This window comes from Manis javanica, chromosome 2 (genome assembly GCF_040802235.1).
Source record: "Manis javanica isolate MJ-LG chromosome 2, MJ_LKY, whole genome shotgun sequence".
Taxonomy (NCBI): Eukaryota; Metazoa; Chordata; class Mammalia; order Pholidota; family Manidae; genus Manis; species Manis javanica.
In genome coordinates this window covers 47,601,722-47,619,982 of record NC_133157.1, presented here as the reverse complement: position 1 = coordinate 47,619,982, position 18,261 = coordinate 47,601,722, and the positions used below count along the sequence as shown (strand labels likewise).

The 18,261-nt window shown below is 39.8% G+C and overlaps 1 protein-coding gene across 2 annotated transcripts in view; it reads right to left on the bottom strand.

Annotated features, from left to right (window-relative positions):
- MLLT3 (MLLT3 super elongation complex subunit) overlaps positions 1 to 9,545 on the bottom strand; it is a 270,617-nt gene extending 261,072 nt beyond the window's left edge. Inside the window, exons 1-2 of one of the 2 annotated variants that reach the window (XM_037018638.2) lie at positions 9,269 to 9,545; positions 7,785 to 7,965 (exon numbers count right to left, since the gene is read on the bottom strand). In XM_037018638.2, coding sequence (XP_036874533.1) covers positions 7,785 to 7,965; positions 9,269 to 9,280 — 193 coding nt within the window. In that variant the 5' untranslated portion in view covers positions 9,281 to 9,545. Of the gene's footprint in view, positions 1 to 7,784; positions 7,966 to 8,892; positions 9,034 to 9,268 lie in introns of those variants that run through there. The other variant, XM_037018639.2, reaches the window with a different exon arrangement.
- Between the last annotated feature and the right edge of the window lie 8,716 nt (positions 9,546 to 18,261).

Below are 18,261 nucleotides of genomic sequence, written 5' to 3'. Positions count from 1 at the left end.
TAACAGTATCAACATCTAACAGATAAGAAAAAGAACATCTCAATTGTTTTTAAAAAAAGGACATAAGAAGAAATCAATAAAGAGGAAATACAAATGGTCAGTAAACAGAAAATGCTTAACCCCATTAGAAACCACAGAAATGCAAACAAGAACAAAGATGCCGTATTTCCACTAAATGTCAAAAATAAGGAATCTTAAAATATCCAATGTTGGCAAAGATGCAGAGAACATGGTACTCATTCCCTGACCGGGTATATAAATCACAACTACTTGCAGTGCAATCTGACATCTAGTACAAATGAAAATGCACTCACAACTCAAATTCTAATCCTATATCCAAAATCTTGTTCATTTGTACAAGGTAACAGGTACAAAGACATTCACAGCAAGAATGGAAAACAACCTATACATTCCTTAATAGGGGAACAAAAAAGTAAGCACAGAACATATTCCTACAATAAACACTAAGCACAAGAAATTAAAGGGAATAAATTGGCTCTCTATAGATGAAATGTGGAAAGGTTAAAGAACATACTGAGTGGGGGAAGAAAGCAAGGCACAAAATTACTCATGAAAATGTTCTGGAAGTAAACAGTGGCAATTGTTGCACAACCTTGTACTTACTTAAAATCACTGAATTTTATTCTTTATAGGGGTGGATTTTTTGGTACATGAATTTTATCTCTTGAAAAAAAAGATTCAACTCTTCCTCAAGATTTTAAGACACAATATACTATTACTTATAGCAATACAAACATGCAAATGTACATAAGTAGAATGGAAGAAAGACCAAACAGTTGAAAGAAAGGTTGGAAGCATTTAAAATTTTTAGCAGCAACTATAATACTTAATTCCCTAAAATCAAAAAAGGAATCAAATATGATACAATGTAAACATCTGTTCATACTCTAATAGGGATTTGAATATTATATCCTTGTTTCCTTTGTATTATCCTGTACTCTTTTTTTTTTTGAGAAATACAAAAAGGACACAAACAGGTACCTGTGATATGCTGTATCACAAATTACAAATGGTAACATACATACACAAAGATATGTGGCATTACTAATCAAATAAATACAAATAAATATAAAGTATTGTTTCATACAGATTGGCCAAAAAAAATTTTTTTTTGACTTTTCATCCCAGTATTGGCAACCATGTGGGGAAACGAGCAGTCCTCCAGCCCCTAAGAAAGTATAAACTGGTACAGTCTTTTTGGAGGACAGTTTAGTAATGCATATCAAAATTTAAAATCTATATGCCTTTATTCAACTACCTACCTTCTGGAAATTTAACATGAGAAACTTATTGGAAAAACCATAAAAATTAATGTCAAGAATGTTCATCATAGCATTATTCATAATATAACAAAACTGAGAACAATCTAAGTATCTAAATAAAGTATAATAAATCTATATTCAACATAACACATAAAATTCAGCTCTAAAAAGGTGACATTCCACCATATACCATGAGGGTAGGAATGTTCATCTGTGCTTTATCCCCAGCTCCTAGAAGTGTTCTAGGCACATAGTAGGAGCTCCAAAAAATACTTGTGAATGGAATTAATGTTAACTTACAGTTAATATTTATATACGTAAGATGTCTACCAAAATATTAATTATGGTTATCTATGAAGAATTTTCAGGTAACTTCTTCCATTAAATTTTTATGATTTGATATTTCTACCATGAACACATATCTATAAATTAGAAAATAACACAATTTTCACTTACATGTAAAATCTAATATATGGGTTCTTCATAGAAGCTGCACTGTACAATTCTGTAATGTAATTTCTATGACATCTATAACATATTTTTAAAACACTTATGAATTACCTGTAATATCATCAATGGGCAATTAATTCAACCACGGGCTCTTTTCAGACAAATTGCATTCCCCAAAATAAATACAGCTTTACAAGCAAGAATAAGGAGAACCACAAAATATAAGAGAATAACAGATTAAAACTAAAGAGACTCTGGTCATTCATATAACAAAATGTTTTAAATGAGCATTATTAATTTGTATCACTGAGACAAGAGAATTTCTCTTTCTACATATTAGTATCCTCTTTGAGGAGTGAAAACATAAAATCAAAGAGAAAGTATAAAAGCCAAGGTTAAGAATTATAGAATTGCATTATTTCCATCAGGATAGTGTGAAACATTATGTTTCTCATAGCAAAAATATTCTAAAGTCTGTCCATAAAGACTAAAGTCCACTAATATATTGCTTAATTGTGCAATTGGTATAATTGTGTTTAACATCTCCTCCCCTCCCCAAGTATCTAAGCTGCCCAAGTTGTCTGGGTAAGACATAAGTCACTAAGAGATTAAAAAGGAAAAAGTTCCCCATTTTAGAACTGTAAAAGTTGTGTTAAGTAGGAGGGGCCATCTGTAACAGATGACCAGAAAATGACCTCAAGGGCTAAGGTTGGTCCATGGAAGACCATTGGAAGGACACTTCAAAGAACCAAGAGAAGGAACAAACAATCTTTATGGTAAAACTATGAAACCAACTGACACCCTGGCCTGTCTATCTCACAGAGGTAGTTCTATAGAAGATCACCTAAAATAAAAGATGTAAAAAGGCTTCGGCATAATACAGATAATACACCATAAAATGGATAGTGATATTGACTAGAAAATATACCCAGTAAAATCCAACTTTGGAATTTCCTTTTCTGAAAATAATTATTAGATAACAGTTACACTGGAATTTAACCATGCAAATGCCTTGGAAGATTTATCTTTTCTCTTTCCATTAAATGAGTGTTTTATTAGCAACAATGATAATGCTTTTTTAAAAATCAGCTTCCACATATTAATAGGGCGGTTTATCTGTGCCAGCTTGTATGATGAATATTTTATGTTACAGGTTCTCCAAGTACAGAGTGGGGACCCCAGGGTCCCAAAGATCTTTTCCAGAGATTGGGGAAGTTAAAACGATTTTCATAACAACCCTAAGATGCTTTTTGCCTTTTTCACTCTCATTCTCTCAAGAGTGTACAGTCGAGTTTTCCAGAGGCAAGATAGCGTGTCGCAACACAGCAGACTGAATACAGAAGCACCTAAGGGGATCCAGTTGTCTGTTATTAAACAAAACATTGAAGAGATTTGCACACAAAAGAAGTAAAATAATGCCACCCGTCACACTCTCCCGTTTTAGAAAATATTTTTCATTAAAATATTATTTGTTAACATACAATGGGTTGATATTATCTTTGAACAAATTAACAAGCAATTTGTTTAAATTTCCCAGATTAAACTTCTAATACAGTAAATATTAATAGCTATAACTTACATAGGAAGAGCTCTTTGGCATTCCCACATTTTAAGATAAAACGAATAGGCTTGAGAATAGCTGACTCATACTTAATCCTCAACAAAGAAATGATTCAATCATCATTCGCATAACACAAATGAGAAAATAGACACAGTCACAGAAGTGACTTGCTCAAGATCACACAAGGTGTCTCTTAAGCCAGCATTTCAATACAAATCTCTAATTCCTAACCCTAATTTCTCCTCCTCCTCACCACTGAGCAAACAGTATCTACTCAAGATCCCCTTTAAGATAGCTACATACCATCTGTTTAAAAGACAGTATTCAATATTGGGTCTTTACTCTTTGTTTTTCAGTGTTAAAAAGTAATGAGTATTTATTGGAATGCTTTAAATACATAAATTAATTTTTTTTAATCAAACACTACAAAAATAACCTCCCATCACTGTCAAAGCACCCACTAAAGAAAACTATCAGTGAGTTTGGTTCCCACTCATCCAGAATGTATTTATACACATACACACATATATTTTTCATCTGTATAAACACATTTTTTAAAATGGGATCACACTGATTTAGCAACTTGCCTTACTTCACCTGGTATCTCTTGAAGTCTTCCTGCAATTACAAAGAGATTTACTCTTTTTTTATAGATACCATTACTTTACTGTACCCAATTGAAGTCTCCTATATGGCTTGCTTCTAAGTTTTTGCTATTAAAAAATAGTCACAAGAAATGTGCTGTATCTTTGTGTAGCTGTGCAGCTGCTTCTGATAGAAAATTCCTAGAAGTAAAATTGCTGGGTGAAAGGGCATAAACCTTTAAAATACTAATAGATTTTGCTAAGTGCCCTCCAAAATGTCCATGCCCGATTTACATTCTCACTAACAGCATAGGAGATTTCCTCCAACAATTCAGCTCTTAACTGCCTTGGAAAATCATACTTTATGTTGCTTCAAATGCCAGTAGTAAAACTGTTTTCACTGGTCATCTTAATTCCATACAGAACTTAAAAGACTCACTGAACATATCAGTATTGTCAACTATTTTTGTTTTTTCCTTAAGCCTTTTTAAATACCTCAGGAGAGAAAATACACCAGGTGCACAGAATCTTCACCTAGTAAGCCCTCAAGTTTAGATAACCTGATAAAAAGTTATCCAAATTATTTCAGAAGACTATTTAACACAAATCAGAACTACACGGTAAAGTTGGGCTCAAACACTTAAATGAAAGTAGTAAGCATGGATTTATTATGTTTTATCTGTCCATTTAAAGTACTATGGCTACAAATAAAAGCTATCAAATCATACCAGTGGCCAAATTAGCTTACATAAAATAAAATGCAACAGATTTCATATCATAAATGTCAGTCAGACAGATTGCAATAGTAAGAATGGCTGTAACTGAAAAGAAAGTTTACTCAAATTCACATCCTCCTGAAAATGAATATATTAATATTTTAAATGAAATGTTTTGAATGTGACTATTCATTTCAATCATATCAGACTATTATAAATCATTGGTGCTAATAAATAAGATATGGTCTTTTTTTGCAAGTAGATAGTTTTAAAATGCATTATACTCTGACCTGCCTATTCTGTAATGGCTAATGGATATTCCAGGCTTCACTATTTCATCAAAATCTCTTTTCTAGGACTTTGTGCCAATAGTTTTAAATTGAAAGTCTCCAACACATCTTTGGGACAGAGTAAAACCCCATTAATTCAAGTCCAATTAGCTCAATTCTGAAATGGTATATGTAATTCTCATTAGGCAAGAAATTGAAAATACTATCATTTCTTCCTCTACAAGCTCTCATAATATTACTCTGAAATAAAGGAAATCAACCTAAAAGTCAGTTTGCTTTTCTAAACCAAAGATTTATGAAACTAAGGACTCATCCATTGTCATGGCTGAGCAGTTCATCCTCAGTTCAATGGCCCACTGCTGTTTATTAAACTACTATATAGTCAAAGTGATTAAACTTATGTTATTAATAGCCATTTACAGTTTAGAGTATGTGCATTTCTTTAAATAGCTTGTAACTCAGATTTACTACAAAGCCATTTTTGCAGTTTCTCCCATTTCCAATCCTATCGCTTACAGATCGAATATATTGCAAATATAGCACCTTAAAAGATACAGAAGTACTTAGAAATACCTGCTATTCTTATTCTGTATTTATTCTTATCATTTTGAAAGACCTTATAAGCCAATATATATGTCCCAGGATTAGGTGGCATGTTTGGTGGTACCTGAATTTACAACTAGCTATTCCCAATGAACAGAAACCTTCTCTTGCAATCTGAATCATGTGTAATTACACTATGACAAGGTCTCTTCTGGGCTATGTAAACTGGCATTTTTCCCAGGACTTGTCACACCATGGGAAGCACACATACAAATAAAAATCCCAAAATAAACATTTTTAAACAATGGCTTATAGACTACATAAAGAACCTCCAAAGCTGAGAATGAAAATTGAAGAGCCCAGTCAACAAGCAGACATCTCTCACCAGGGATGTGTGAGAAGACATCAGTGTCACCAAGCAGCTTGCCACACCTAGCAACAACTCCCAGGTGTGCGCCACTTGGGCAGCACCTTCCAGTTCCCCCAGGCTGGACAGAAAATCATTCAGGATGGAAAATAAGGGGAACACCACCACACACACACACTGAAGCAGAGAAACAGTAGTGAAATATAGGGAGGCTGATCATCTTTAATTTCACAATGGCAATTTCTTGACTGTTAAGGCACCTAAACAAAGTTATCTTAACAGCTACATTGTCTGTCAACTGACTTAGTTTTCCTAATACAATAAATATTGCTTTTTTGTTAAATGTATTTCACCTCGAAGTGAACAGCACTCAAGTAGTGGTAATAGAGTGTACCAAGGATCTCAGAAGGTGGTATGGTTTCTTTTGTTTAAACTCCTCTGCAGTGGCTCTACAGACACATGGAAAAGGGAGAGCGAGAGTCCAGGAAGTATCACGCCCAACCTCACAAGCAGCCAGAAATAAACCAATACTCACCCTTAGCGCACTGTTGAGGAAATAGGGAGTATGGTATTTCTGGTTGTATTTTGATATAAAATGCTAACAATACCTAAATATTATTTCCTGTAGGTCATGTATATTCCTACCCATCTATTAGAAACTGGATTCATTTACCAACCATCCGGCAAAGTCTATCAAATTAAACCACTCAAGTTTTCAAGAGAAGCTATAAAACAAACCACTAAAGGCAAAGCATACAATTCTACATCCTATTACATGAGCTCTGGAAACAAAAAGAAGCATCAACACAAACCTCTGCCACCTCTAAGGCACAGAGCATTTCTCCTTCATTCAATTCCTGCATGTTCAATAATTTCCACGTAGCTCTAAGCAGAATGGATTTATTATGATGTTACTCTAAGAAACTGCAGTAGTTCTAGATGCCAATAAAGATTACGGATCAAATGGAAGATAACTACTAACCATTGTGTCGACTTAGATAAATAAAACTGCTCATAAACAAAGCACCTTATTGTATTTGTATGTTACCTCCACTAATCCAACGAAAACAACCAGACAGTAGCTTTGAGAGGGTGAGGGGAATAGAAATCGGCATTTCTCAAACCTTCTTTAAATTTCTTTTAAAGTAACATCCCATTTCTTTTTTTCCAAACCGTCCAGTGCTTTACGGAAAATGTTTGGGACCTCAGAGGCTGAGCAGGATTATGCAAACTAGACAAGCCTAAAAAGGTGGGGAAGGACTGAAGCAAAAGCCAACACAACGCCCCTTCCTCTGAAACTTAGCTTCGACCTTTACAGGATCCTCTTCCCTGAGCACATCAAGCCTAGACTTCAGAACGCTGCTCAGGACTGTCCGAGGAATTAGGTACCATCGCGGGCTAGCGACGAGCAAGCCCCCCAACTAAACGTAAAATCTTAAAAGGTGAGGGAAGGGGGAAGGGGGGCTAACCCACAAAAAAAGGAAATTCCGTGCCAACTGGCACCAGCGAGGAAGGCAGAGAAGACCCTAAACAGAAATAGCCTCTAAAGACGGAACAATAACTACCTCCCATGCATTCTTTGCTAGTAACACAGGTAAATCTCAATTTTTCAGGAAAAAAAAAAGGCGCAAGCTGTTTATTACCTTCAGCCTCACTCCCCACACCTCCAAACCCAACAGCTAATTGCACCTTCCCCACAGAACCCGCGGCTAGCCCCAAAGGACCGGTGAGGGCTGGCTGGGGATGAATAAACACACAACACCTGACTGTCTTTTCTCCGCGGTGACTTCCACCAAGCCGAAGTCGCGCGCGCGCGGGCGGGAGCCAGGACCTGGCCAGCGCGGCGCCGCGCACCCGGGTCCCGAGGCTACGCCGGCGAGCGCGACGCGGGGGGCGGGGTGGGGGGCAGGGGGACCGCCCGGGCCAAGCGATTGTTTCCCCCGCGAGCCAAGACATTTTTTATCAAGTTCCTTTTGTATCCGAGCCCTACCTCTTTTTGGCCTAGGAAAGCTTTCGTGCAAGTGGAAGACGACTTTCTCCACAAAGTGCTGTATGTTACTGTGCTCCGGGCCGCGCACGAAGACCATCCAGTCGTGGGTGAAGCCCTCCACGGTGGGTTTTTTCCTCACCTGGGCGCGGTGCCCCAGCTCCAGCTTCACCTGCACGGCACACTGCGGGCAGGGGGAAGAGAGACAGCCGTGAACAACAGGAAGGCGACCGTTCGACACTGAACACCGAGCCTGACATTTTTTTCCTCCTTGAAGCGCACATAAAAGGAAACGGCGGTGCTCTCTGCATCCACGTTTACGCGCGTGGGCGCGCACACCCACACCCCCAAATACACCCACCCGCCGACCCTGCCCCCGGCGACTCGGGCACCGCATCTACACCCGCAGGGATTGTAACGGAATGTTACCCCCGATCGGGAAGGGTGCCCGGGGGTCGGGGGAAAGCGAGAGTGCACACTCAGCCCTACAAGCACAACAACAAATGCATCGGCAACAAATTAGGAGACAATTAGCAGACGATGCCAGGGCGGTTTCCCGGCGTGGGAAGGGAGGTAACTGGGATCCCGTGGGGGAGTTCTGGGGAGCCCCCTCCCCGAAAGTACCGCGGCGACAGGCACACGCCGAGGAAGTCTTTGTGTACGTGTGTGTGTGCGTGCGTGTGGAGCGCTGTGCCAGGCGGGTGGAAACTACAGGCAGCCTCTGTTGATGGGCACAAACTCCCGTGCTCTTACCACGGGGTTCGTGCACAACAAAAATGAGACGTCGTCTCACACACACACACACACACACACACGCGCGCGCGCCCGCAGGAAAACGCGCCGAGGTATCCATAACTTAAGGCGCCCGCACCCCCCGGCGAAAAGCCCCATGCGATCTGCACGATGGCCCAACAGAGCCCCCGCAACACACTTTCAAGAGCCAAAGTGGCTCAAAAGTACCGCCCGCCTCCCCCAAAATATGAGATTCAGAGAGGCAGGGCAGCGGGCGGGCAGCCGCCGAGCCCCGCCGCGCACAGCCCGGCGCGGGGGCAAAGTTGCGCGCGGCCCGCCGCTGTCAGCCCGGGCCCGGCTCGCGCCGCGGAGGACGCACCATCGTGACCGCCGGGCTGCCGCCGCGTCCCCGGACTGCGCCCGCGGCTCTCGGCGGCGGCGGCGGCGACGGCGACTGAATATGGCTGAGTTATTATTCGCCTCCCTCCAGCGTGTGTGTGAGTGCGCGCGTGTGAGCGAGAGTGCGCTTCTTGCGATCGCACAGAGGCGAGGCGGCGGCGCGGGGGGCGGCGGGGCGCGTGTGAGTGAGTGTGTGCGCGCACCGCGGGGGAGGGGCGGGAGGCAGAGGCAGAGGCGGCGGCTCCAGCCGCACCGGCCGCGTTCCCCGCGCCCGGAGCGCTGCGCTGCCCGCCGCCGCGGCGCGAGGCGCGCGAGGAAGGCGCGGGGGTCCCCCATTATTTTCTGCGTGTACTCACCGAGCTAGCCATGCCTGGGGGCCCGGAGGCTTGCCGGGGTGCTGCGCGTACCCCCCTCCCCGCCCCCTCAGCTGTAATTCATGAAGAGGCTGCTATGCATGAGAGCGCGCCCGGCCGCGGAGGGCGGATGGCGGACATTCTCTGCCTCCCGCGACCGCTCGCTCGCTGAGCAAACTCAGCCCCAAAAGCAAAAGCAGCAGCAGCAGCAGCAACAGCAGCAGCTCCGGGGCCGGAGGATGAGATTCCGGAGCATGCGCCGTGGCGCCTGACACCCGGGCTCCAGCCTCACGGGGCGGAGGGCGGGCGAGCGGGCGGGGCGCAGCGCGCGGGGAGGCCGAGCGGGCGAGCCAGGGGGAGCTCGAAAGAGCCAATCAGCGGCCTCCTCCCGAAACCCCGGCGGCCCGCACTGCTGCCCTGGAACGCCTGCTTAAAGTAACAGGTTCCTGCCAGGGGTGGGGGTGAGGTGGGGAGAGAGATGGGGAGAGGGGCGGGGGGTGGGCGCCAGCGTGGGCAGAGCAGCCAGCTGGGGAGCCGTCCCAGCGCCTGTGTAAACTCCGCTCGCCCTACAATAAAAAACGGATTAGAACTGCTGGAATGTAGCCACTGCTTAGAGCCCCCAGCAGCCGGAGAAGGGGTGTTAAATCAAGTCCTCGGTGTTAGCACGTTCGGGGGAGGGAGAGGGGCTTGCTTTTACTTTCCACCACGTCTTTCTGTGGTTTTGTACCGAAAAGGCAAGAACTCACACCCAAACAAACTTATTTAAAGACAGAGAGAAATGTCACCCTATAACCAAGCATCAAAAGCAATCGCTGAGACTGTTACAACCGGCAAAGAATCCCATCGCCCCCCTCCCCACCCACTCTCAGGCATCCATCCGCTCACCACTCCCACCTCGCTGTTCTGCCACCGCCACCGAAAACTAAAAAATGAAATGAACAAGAGAGAAACAATGCTATTTCCTTCCATGGGAACGCCTCCAGAGTTGGTAATCCCCGGCTCGGAGGCATCACAAAGCGGTGCCCAGGTGAAAGCGAGACACCTGGGAGTGCCGGGTGGGAGACCCTCCGGGACCAGGCGTGGAGTTGTTTTCTACGGGAGGTTTCCCCTCCTGACAGCCCGCTGGGTTGCATCAGAACGTGGAGGAGTGTCCTCTGAGAACGCGCGGGGCCACTGGGAGTCTTAAAATAGCAAATAAAGTTAATACTGACTGTAATGTGCATAAATTGGATTATAATCTCTGGGTGTACTGGTGACAGCAGACGTAATCCATCTCTGGGTATTAATCCGTTTGGGCTCCCGGGTGACAACCAGTCGCACGAGTGTTCCCAGAGCCGCGCGCCTGCAGAGGTTCTCACTCGGGTTGTATTTGGTGTCGGTAGCCGGGGACAGAGCAGCGCAGGGACGCGTGGGACCGGGGAAGGAGTACTGACTAGTTTCCTTTAGCAACGCAGACAACCTTTACAAAGGAAACGGCTAAGATCTAGACGATTGATTTGAAAGTGAAAGATGGGTGTAACTGCAGTTCGTTAAATAAAGATCCTTGCGTCTTCCTAGCCCTCATTACTTTTTTTTTTTTTTTGCCTTCTTTATCTTCTTCCATTTTCTCCCCTTTCTCTCTCGCCTCCCAACATCTTTCAGAATCTTTTGTCTTCATTCTCTTCTCCCTACCTTCCCTCTTGTCTTTCTTCCTCGTTCTGGCTCAACGTTCTTGCTTTCATCTTTCCGTTTTCTTTCTTAAAACCACGAAAGTAAGTTGTGTCGGCCCTTGGATAAAAGAGAGCGGTATAGGAGGAAGGAGGTTACCTAGGGCGTAAGGAGTCCTCGTTAATTTTCAGTTCTCCCAGCTGCTCTCAGAAAGATAACCGCAGTCATATCGGACCACTTCGGGCCAACGTGAATTTCCAGTCTGAGTCTCCAATTCGATTGATTTGAACCCCAAAAACTGATACTCTGCTGTTCCCCAGTTACAACCAAGAAAGCTTCTTTGGCTTGAGGAAACCAGTTCTCACCCTTCTGTTGCCGTTAGCATAGAGTGGAGAGAAAGACTGAGGGGAGAAAACACTTTAATCCAAGTCCAAGGGTTTCTATTTGCCAGTTGACCCACGTGTATGTAGATGTACGTCAACTTGTAGGCATATGTGTTCCTTGTGTGTGCATGAAGACCTAAGTTTACATGCACATAGACAAGCTATGTGTTAGGATCTACCTGAAGCGTGGACCTACTTGCTATGCATTATTAAGTTTTTAATAAAACAAATTAGAAAGAAGTCCTTTGGAATAAGAAGATTGGAAACTGATGGTTGTCTGGATGTTATGCCATTAGAAAAGTCATTTCCTAGAACGCGGCACCCATTAGACAGCGAGTGTAGCTCAGCACAAGGGTGAAACCAACAATCTGATTCTTCGTTTGAGTTAAATTTCAGGGTTTCGCTAACTTCTCCCAATGCCAACTGGGCTGTCTCGGGATTCTCTCTGTAACTTGTACTAGCGCTAAGGGATTGATGTCTCCTTTTTGAATTGTCTTTGCTGAATTCAAATTTATTCCAGGAGCCACCAATAAATCAGAGTCAGAAAGGGTCTTTTCCAAATCCCCCTCCTTTCTCAGATAGTGCTTTAAAAACCGAATGTAGGGGTAATTCATATTCTTCACACACTGGGAATACAGATTCCGCCAGTAGATGGCGCACGGAGCCCTTTCCCCCCGACGTCCTTACGTGACCTCTTTACAACAAAAAGATCAGACAAGGGAGAAAGAAAATAACACACAACCCTGAATGCTCTAGATTCAACTTTTGGGCAAAGGAATTTATGCCAGTCGTTCAATTTATTATTTATAACCTGTTCTGGAAAACTGACCATTACTTAAAAGCAATCAAAACAGATATAGCAACAGATTAATTTTGTGTCCAGCATATAAGCTCTTTGCACTTTAAGTGAGGTACAAATGTGAAAACAACCTTTTGGGTACCTGACAATGTAAATGTAGACAGTATTTTGCAAACAAATTTTAGCACGAACTTCTTCAGTGCTACATATCCACAAAAAAAATTGAATTGTTGAGGGATAAAACCATTTATCAAAAAAGCAATTTTCTTACCAAAATTTATATTATAATATATAACACAGTATGAAGCACCATGGGGTTAGTTTCAAGAATGATTAAAAAAAAGCAATTGACATATCAAATCGTATCAAATAGAATGCTTGATGGAGAATAAAAGAAGACGGTGTCTGTAACAGATCTTAAACCCCGATCACTATTGCCACCGCCTCCACTGCTCTCTCACCATCATTTCCACTCTAGCCTTTTTACTTGCAGTCGTTTTGTTTAGTTTGGAAGTTGAAGACAGTTTGGATGTTTCTGGCACAATGTAATGAGGTCCTTTAAAAAGTAGCTATAATTATATTTACTTATTTTTTGTGTTAGATTATTAATGTATAAACTCAAATAATCCCAAATCAATAAAAATTAGCCATTGCTCATTCTTTGCTGTACAGACTTGGCAGAAAAGGAAAGAAGATGAATGGGAAAAAAGAAACATAATGAGACAACACTAACCAGATATCTTGCAAATATTAGACTCAGAATAATTAAGTAATTTTTCTCATAATGGTGTAGTTTTTTCTGTGTACTTTGTCCATGTGTTCATTCTCCAAAATCATATTTTGCCCATTCCATGTGCCAGGCACAGAGTTGATGACCCAGGGAAGCAGTCTCAACAAAACCTTCCTTTTTCCCTTTTTCTAAAATTTCAAAATACCTAAATTTGGAATATAGATGTGTGTCACACATAAGCAAGCAGCAAACAAAGTCGATATGAACAGCCAGGGACAAGAAAAATAGTAGCCCGAGATTAGAAGCCAGGAGTCATTGCACTCAATTCCACCTTTTGATACTTAAAATAAGGTGGATGGGGAGTGGTATCTTTGCAATAGCAGACAAGTCCTAATTTCCTTTTCCTTAACCTAAAGTGTTTTCTATGTTCACCTTATTGCAGCTCTTTTGAGAAACTCACAATGAAAGAAAGCTTTCTAAGCCTTTTCAAGATCATAATCTTATTTTCTCAGTTGAGACAGTCTCCTTGTTATGAAAATTTCAGGTTTAAAATGTTACATTTTTTACATTATATATAATTTATGATTCTATGATAGCGTATTGGGAACCCCTGAATAATATGAACCATTATTACTTTGAAAAACAATTGCTTTGATATCCAGTTAAGCACCTAGTCCAGGATGATTTGCAGTGATAAGAAATACACAAAGCTTTTTTAACCACCAGAGCCTCTTCATGTGTAAATTATTCCCTTAGAGTAATTTAAGCAATGCACTTATACATTCAGAAGACAAGAGTGCCTCCACAGTAATAATTTATTAATTTAGTGGGCTGTATCCCTAATTTAAAAAATAGTACCTCAAGGCCTGAAAATTAATCAAGGATGTTATGTAAGACCAACAATATAAAACAAGATAAATACTGGAACTCAGTTGATATAGTGTGATTGAAAATGCCTTCCTAATATATACAAGAACCCCAGTGGAATATTTATAGGTAAAATACATATTAAATTGAAACTGCTTACTGTAAAACAACCTATCTTAAAAGCAGACTGTTTTACTATACGTATCTCTGGCATCTCTTCAAAGGCTACTGGCAATTTTCTATCTTTCTTTACATAATGATTTGACCTTCTATATCATGAGTAGAGAGTTAAAATAATCACTTAATCCTAAAATTAAAAATTACATTTTGCATTATTTGTGAAAATGGAAAAATAATATTTAGACAGCTCAAACATCAATTAAAACTGCAAAAGAAATTTACGAAGAAAAAATTATTCCCTTCCGTGTACTAAATGGTCTGACAGTGATTTGAAAATAACCTTAAGCCTCCAAGAAGTGAGTGATTTAGCACCTTATGGTAGGATCAAGTATGCTGGTTGGGTTAAACTACTTAGTCAGCTCTGAGTAATCCAGGAGTATATTATCCACTTTGTAGACAATTTACAAGGACACAATTTATGTGTGGGTTTTTTTAAATATAAATTCATGTGTTTTTTTCAACTATACAAAAGAAACATGACTGCATATATTTGTCAATTTCTATGCATAGGTTTTCTCACAGAAAAGTTTATATATTAGCCCATACTATCTCTTTTGGACCCTATTTCTAACTTTTATGAAGCAATCTGTGATTCCAGAGATAGAATGCTTGGCCAAAAAACCATCAATTTAGGAAGCAATAAAAATTAATAGAAAAGAAGGAATATTCATTTACCAGTGTGCTAAATCAAAAGAACTCCTAGACATTATTACTAATTATAGTTCTAATATGTATTCTCTTTGAAATTCAGTAAGGGAAAGTTAGTGAAGGACTGTCTTCTGAACTGTAGTGATAGCAATTTCAAGTTTTAGTTGAACTGTAATGGGGAAATTTCAGGTTGTAACAAGGAGTTAAAAGTCACTTACGAATGGCAAAAGAACTTACTTCTATACAATTAGACTCAATATATATTATTTCAGTCTTTTGGCTTATGTTTCATGACTTTGACATTTTGCTTTTATTACTAATTCAGTGCATTCTATTAACTTTTATTGGCTGTCCACTTAAGGTCAGCCACTGTTCTTGGTTCTTCGAAATCAGGATACAAGTATAGGATGCCTTTAACACTCTCATTCATTTCAAGGCATTTCGCAATAATTGCTTTTGAGTTGATAGGTTGTTACAACAAATGAAAGATGTTATTAAGCACATAACAACCCTTGTTATTCACTTGTATCTCTATTTAAGAGAAATAATAGCCAAGACATCGGCAGTAATCCCTACTTTAGAAAAAAAAAAGGTGGTTGAAATTATTTACTAAGGTCACAAACAAGTACCGAGAGTATTCCAAATCAAAATTTCATTTTCAGGGGCTTCAATTGGTCAAATTTGGACAGTTTGAGTCTCACAGAGAATCTGATTCCACAATGATACTTAAAAAATAATAATAAGCAGGTAGAAACAAAAGCTTCTCCTTACAGAAAAATACTAGCTAATTACATATTAAAAGGAATGTTAGAAAAGTCATATTTTGCAGCACCAATGCAGTAACAGATTTTAGTCAAGACCCATCAATATTTGTTGAGAGTATGGGATGAAAGTTTTTGGAGAATACAATATTCACAATGACACAATGCCTCATTGTATCATTCAGACCATATATTAATTACCAAGGGAGAACAGGGTCTTCACAGTGGAGAAATCCCATGGGCACCACCAAGCCAGGTGATCAAACTTAACATCACAAATAATGGGAAGAGCCAGGATCACATGCCTCCTGATAGAACATGATAAAAAAACACATCGCTTCACAGCTGTAGTATTCCTGCCAGAAGTGTTTGAATCTAACTGTGAAGAAGAAACCAGACAAGTCCTGATCATTTGGGACATTTTCTAAGATAACTGGCCTGAATGCTTGAAAAATTAGTAACACAAGAGACCCTCCATCTGCATAAGTGAGGAAATGTTCCAGATTAAAGGCAACTAAAGAAACATGACAACTAAATACAATGCTTAATAGTTAACTGGATTCTAGATACAAAAACAGACATATAAACAGACTAAGGAAATTCTTAGATCAACTGGTGAAATTTGAATATATACTGTATATTGATGGTACTATCATATGAAGGTTACATTAAGTGGATGTGCTAATGGTATTGTGGTTACATAGGAAACTCTCCTAGTTCTTAGGAAACACATACTGAAGTAGTTAGAAAGTATCAAGGTATCTATAACTTACTTTCAAGTAGATCAGTCAAAATAATAAATAAATACATAAAGTTATGTATAGATATTGAGAGAGATGAGATGAAATACAAGAATTGAAATGATCATGTACTACCTTTTCTGTAGCTTTTTTTTTCCAAAATATACATTCCAGGGAAAAAAAATGATCCTCAAGATTCAGAACTAACTTCTGAAATCACAGTTCAAAATGTTTCTTCAATAGTGTTTTTTGTTGTTGTTTCCTAAAGAAAAAATGCTTAACAATGACAAAAGTAAGGAAAATGGGAAGAGAAACATACTATAACCTAAAGAATTTTATTTAAAAGACAAGATAAAGGGTTAGAACTTTTGTTTGTTTAGCCATATGAGGTTTTACATTTTCTCCTTCTGCCCGCCACCAAATATTTTTTTAATTATAACAGTGTGATGGCTTTTGGTTGACTGACATGTCTGAGGCCAGCATCTTTGTGATTTCAGCTTTTCTCTGACAATGAAAGACTCCAAAAGGGGGCAAGACACAGAACATGGGCTTGGCATGGCCTGCTGAATTAGTGACAATATTTTCATGTGAATGTTCTTTCAAACATAGATGCTGTGTGTGAAAGGTTTCCCTCATGAGATTACTGCAATTTAAAGGTCATTCAATTCTACAGAGCACTTAATTGTACCCCATTAAGCATTCCTCAGAAAGAAGTGTGTGTGTATGTGTGTGTTTAATAGCATTCAAGGACTGCCAATATCAGCATTGTCTAACTTTGAAAGATTATTTTTTTCATGGCTTTTATCACTGACCCTGTGTATAATGCACTGACTTTCCTTTTTTATTGCTCAAGGGCAGCTGGATGAGTAGCCTTGGCTCATTTAGAAGCCATCTAATGCTTTTGTCCTCAGTTAATATTTTCTTTAAAGGTCGCCTACCTCTGACACCTGTCAGGTTAGCACTTCTCAGAATCAGGAATTAGACCTTTTCTGGTACAGCCAATGCAGTGTCTAAGACTGGCCAGCAGTTTTTTGTGTTTTTTTTTTGGGCCAACAGTTTTGAAAAATAGACTAACAGATTGCTCTTCAGGCTCTCATTTAAGGGCCAGGATCTTTATGGGGATTTTTTTTTCCCACCCATGTACCAAAGACAGGAATGTGATTAAGAAAAGAAAAAAATAGGAACAAGGTAGAGAGCTCTGTGTTTCCTTTACAAACTTGAGAGAAAATGCACAAAGGTACCACTCATTCTCTAATATGTCAGTCAGGGGTAGAAAAGGTCAATGAGTGAAATAAGTGGGGAAAAAATCAGGCCCCAAGTAAAGAAAAAATAAACAAGATAAATCCAAATTACTTTAAAGAAAAAAGAAATCCAAACTAGACCACAAAACAAAATGTATGGAAATTATAAATACAATAACTGTACTGTGGAAAAATTTGCTCTAAGGGCAAAACTTTCAGAGACAGGTTTTGATTTTATTCAGCAACCCCAATGTGATAGCCATAATTGCATATCACATAGTCCATATAGTTTCTCAATTAATTAGTTGTTATACTGTGGTTCTTACCCCAAATGTGGTTACTCTGTAAACAAAAGGTACCAGAAGTATCTTTTAGTGATGTCAAAACACTTAATATTTTCTTCAATCAAGACCTTTAATTCTCTTCTACAAACCTATATTTAAAACTGTGTACTGGTCCTGCTGTATGTCCCACATTTTGATTAGAGAGCTAATGCATGGTCTGACTGCAAGCCAAAACTTAAGTTGAGCCTTCAGGGGGTGATCATTTGTATATGGCAGGAAAAAGATGTAAAGAGAGTTTCTAGTCATAGCACAAAACATCTCAAATCATTTTCTCTTCCTTGACTCAACAACTTGGTACAAATATTTTAGCTAGACACTCACAGCTTTGATTTTTGGCAAGAATGAGAAGATATGATTTCTCTAATCCTAATTAAAAATAAAACTGGCAATTACCATATCAGTGGATGAAATTGTTTCTGCTCCTAGATTCACCAATCTGTAAAACTATTGATGGAATATATTTGAAAAATATAAAGCAGAAAAGAATAACCAGTTTCCCTAACATTATAGACTTATTTAACAAATATCTATTGTATACTTACTATATGTAAAGCATACATATAGTATTAAGCATACATACAGAATTAAATACTGCAACTCTAAGTACAGTTCAATGAAAAAACAATTCAGATGAAGAGGTGTTGGTTAAAGGAGAG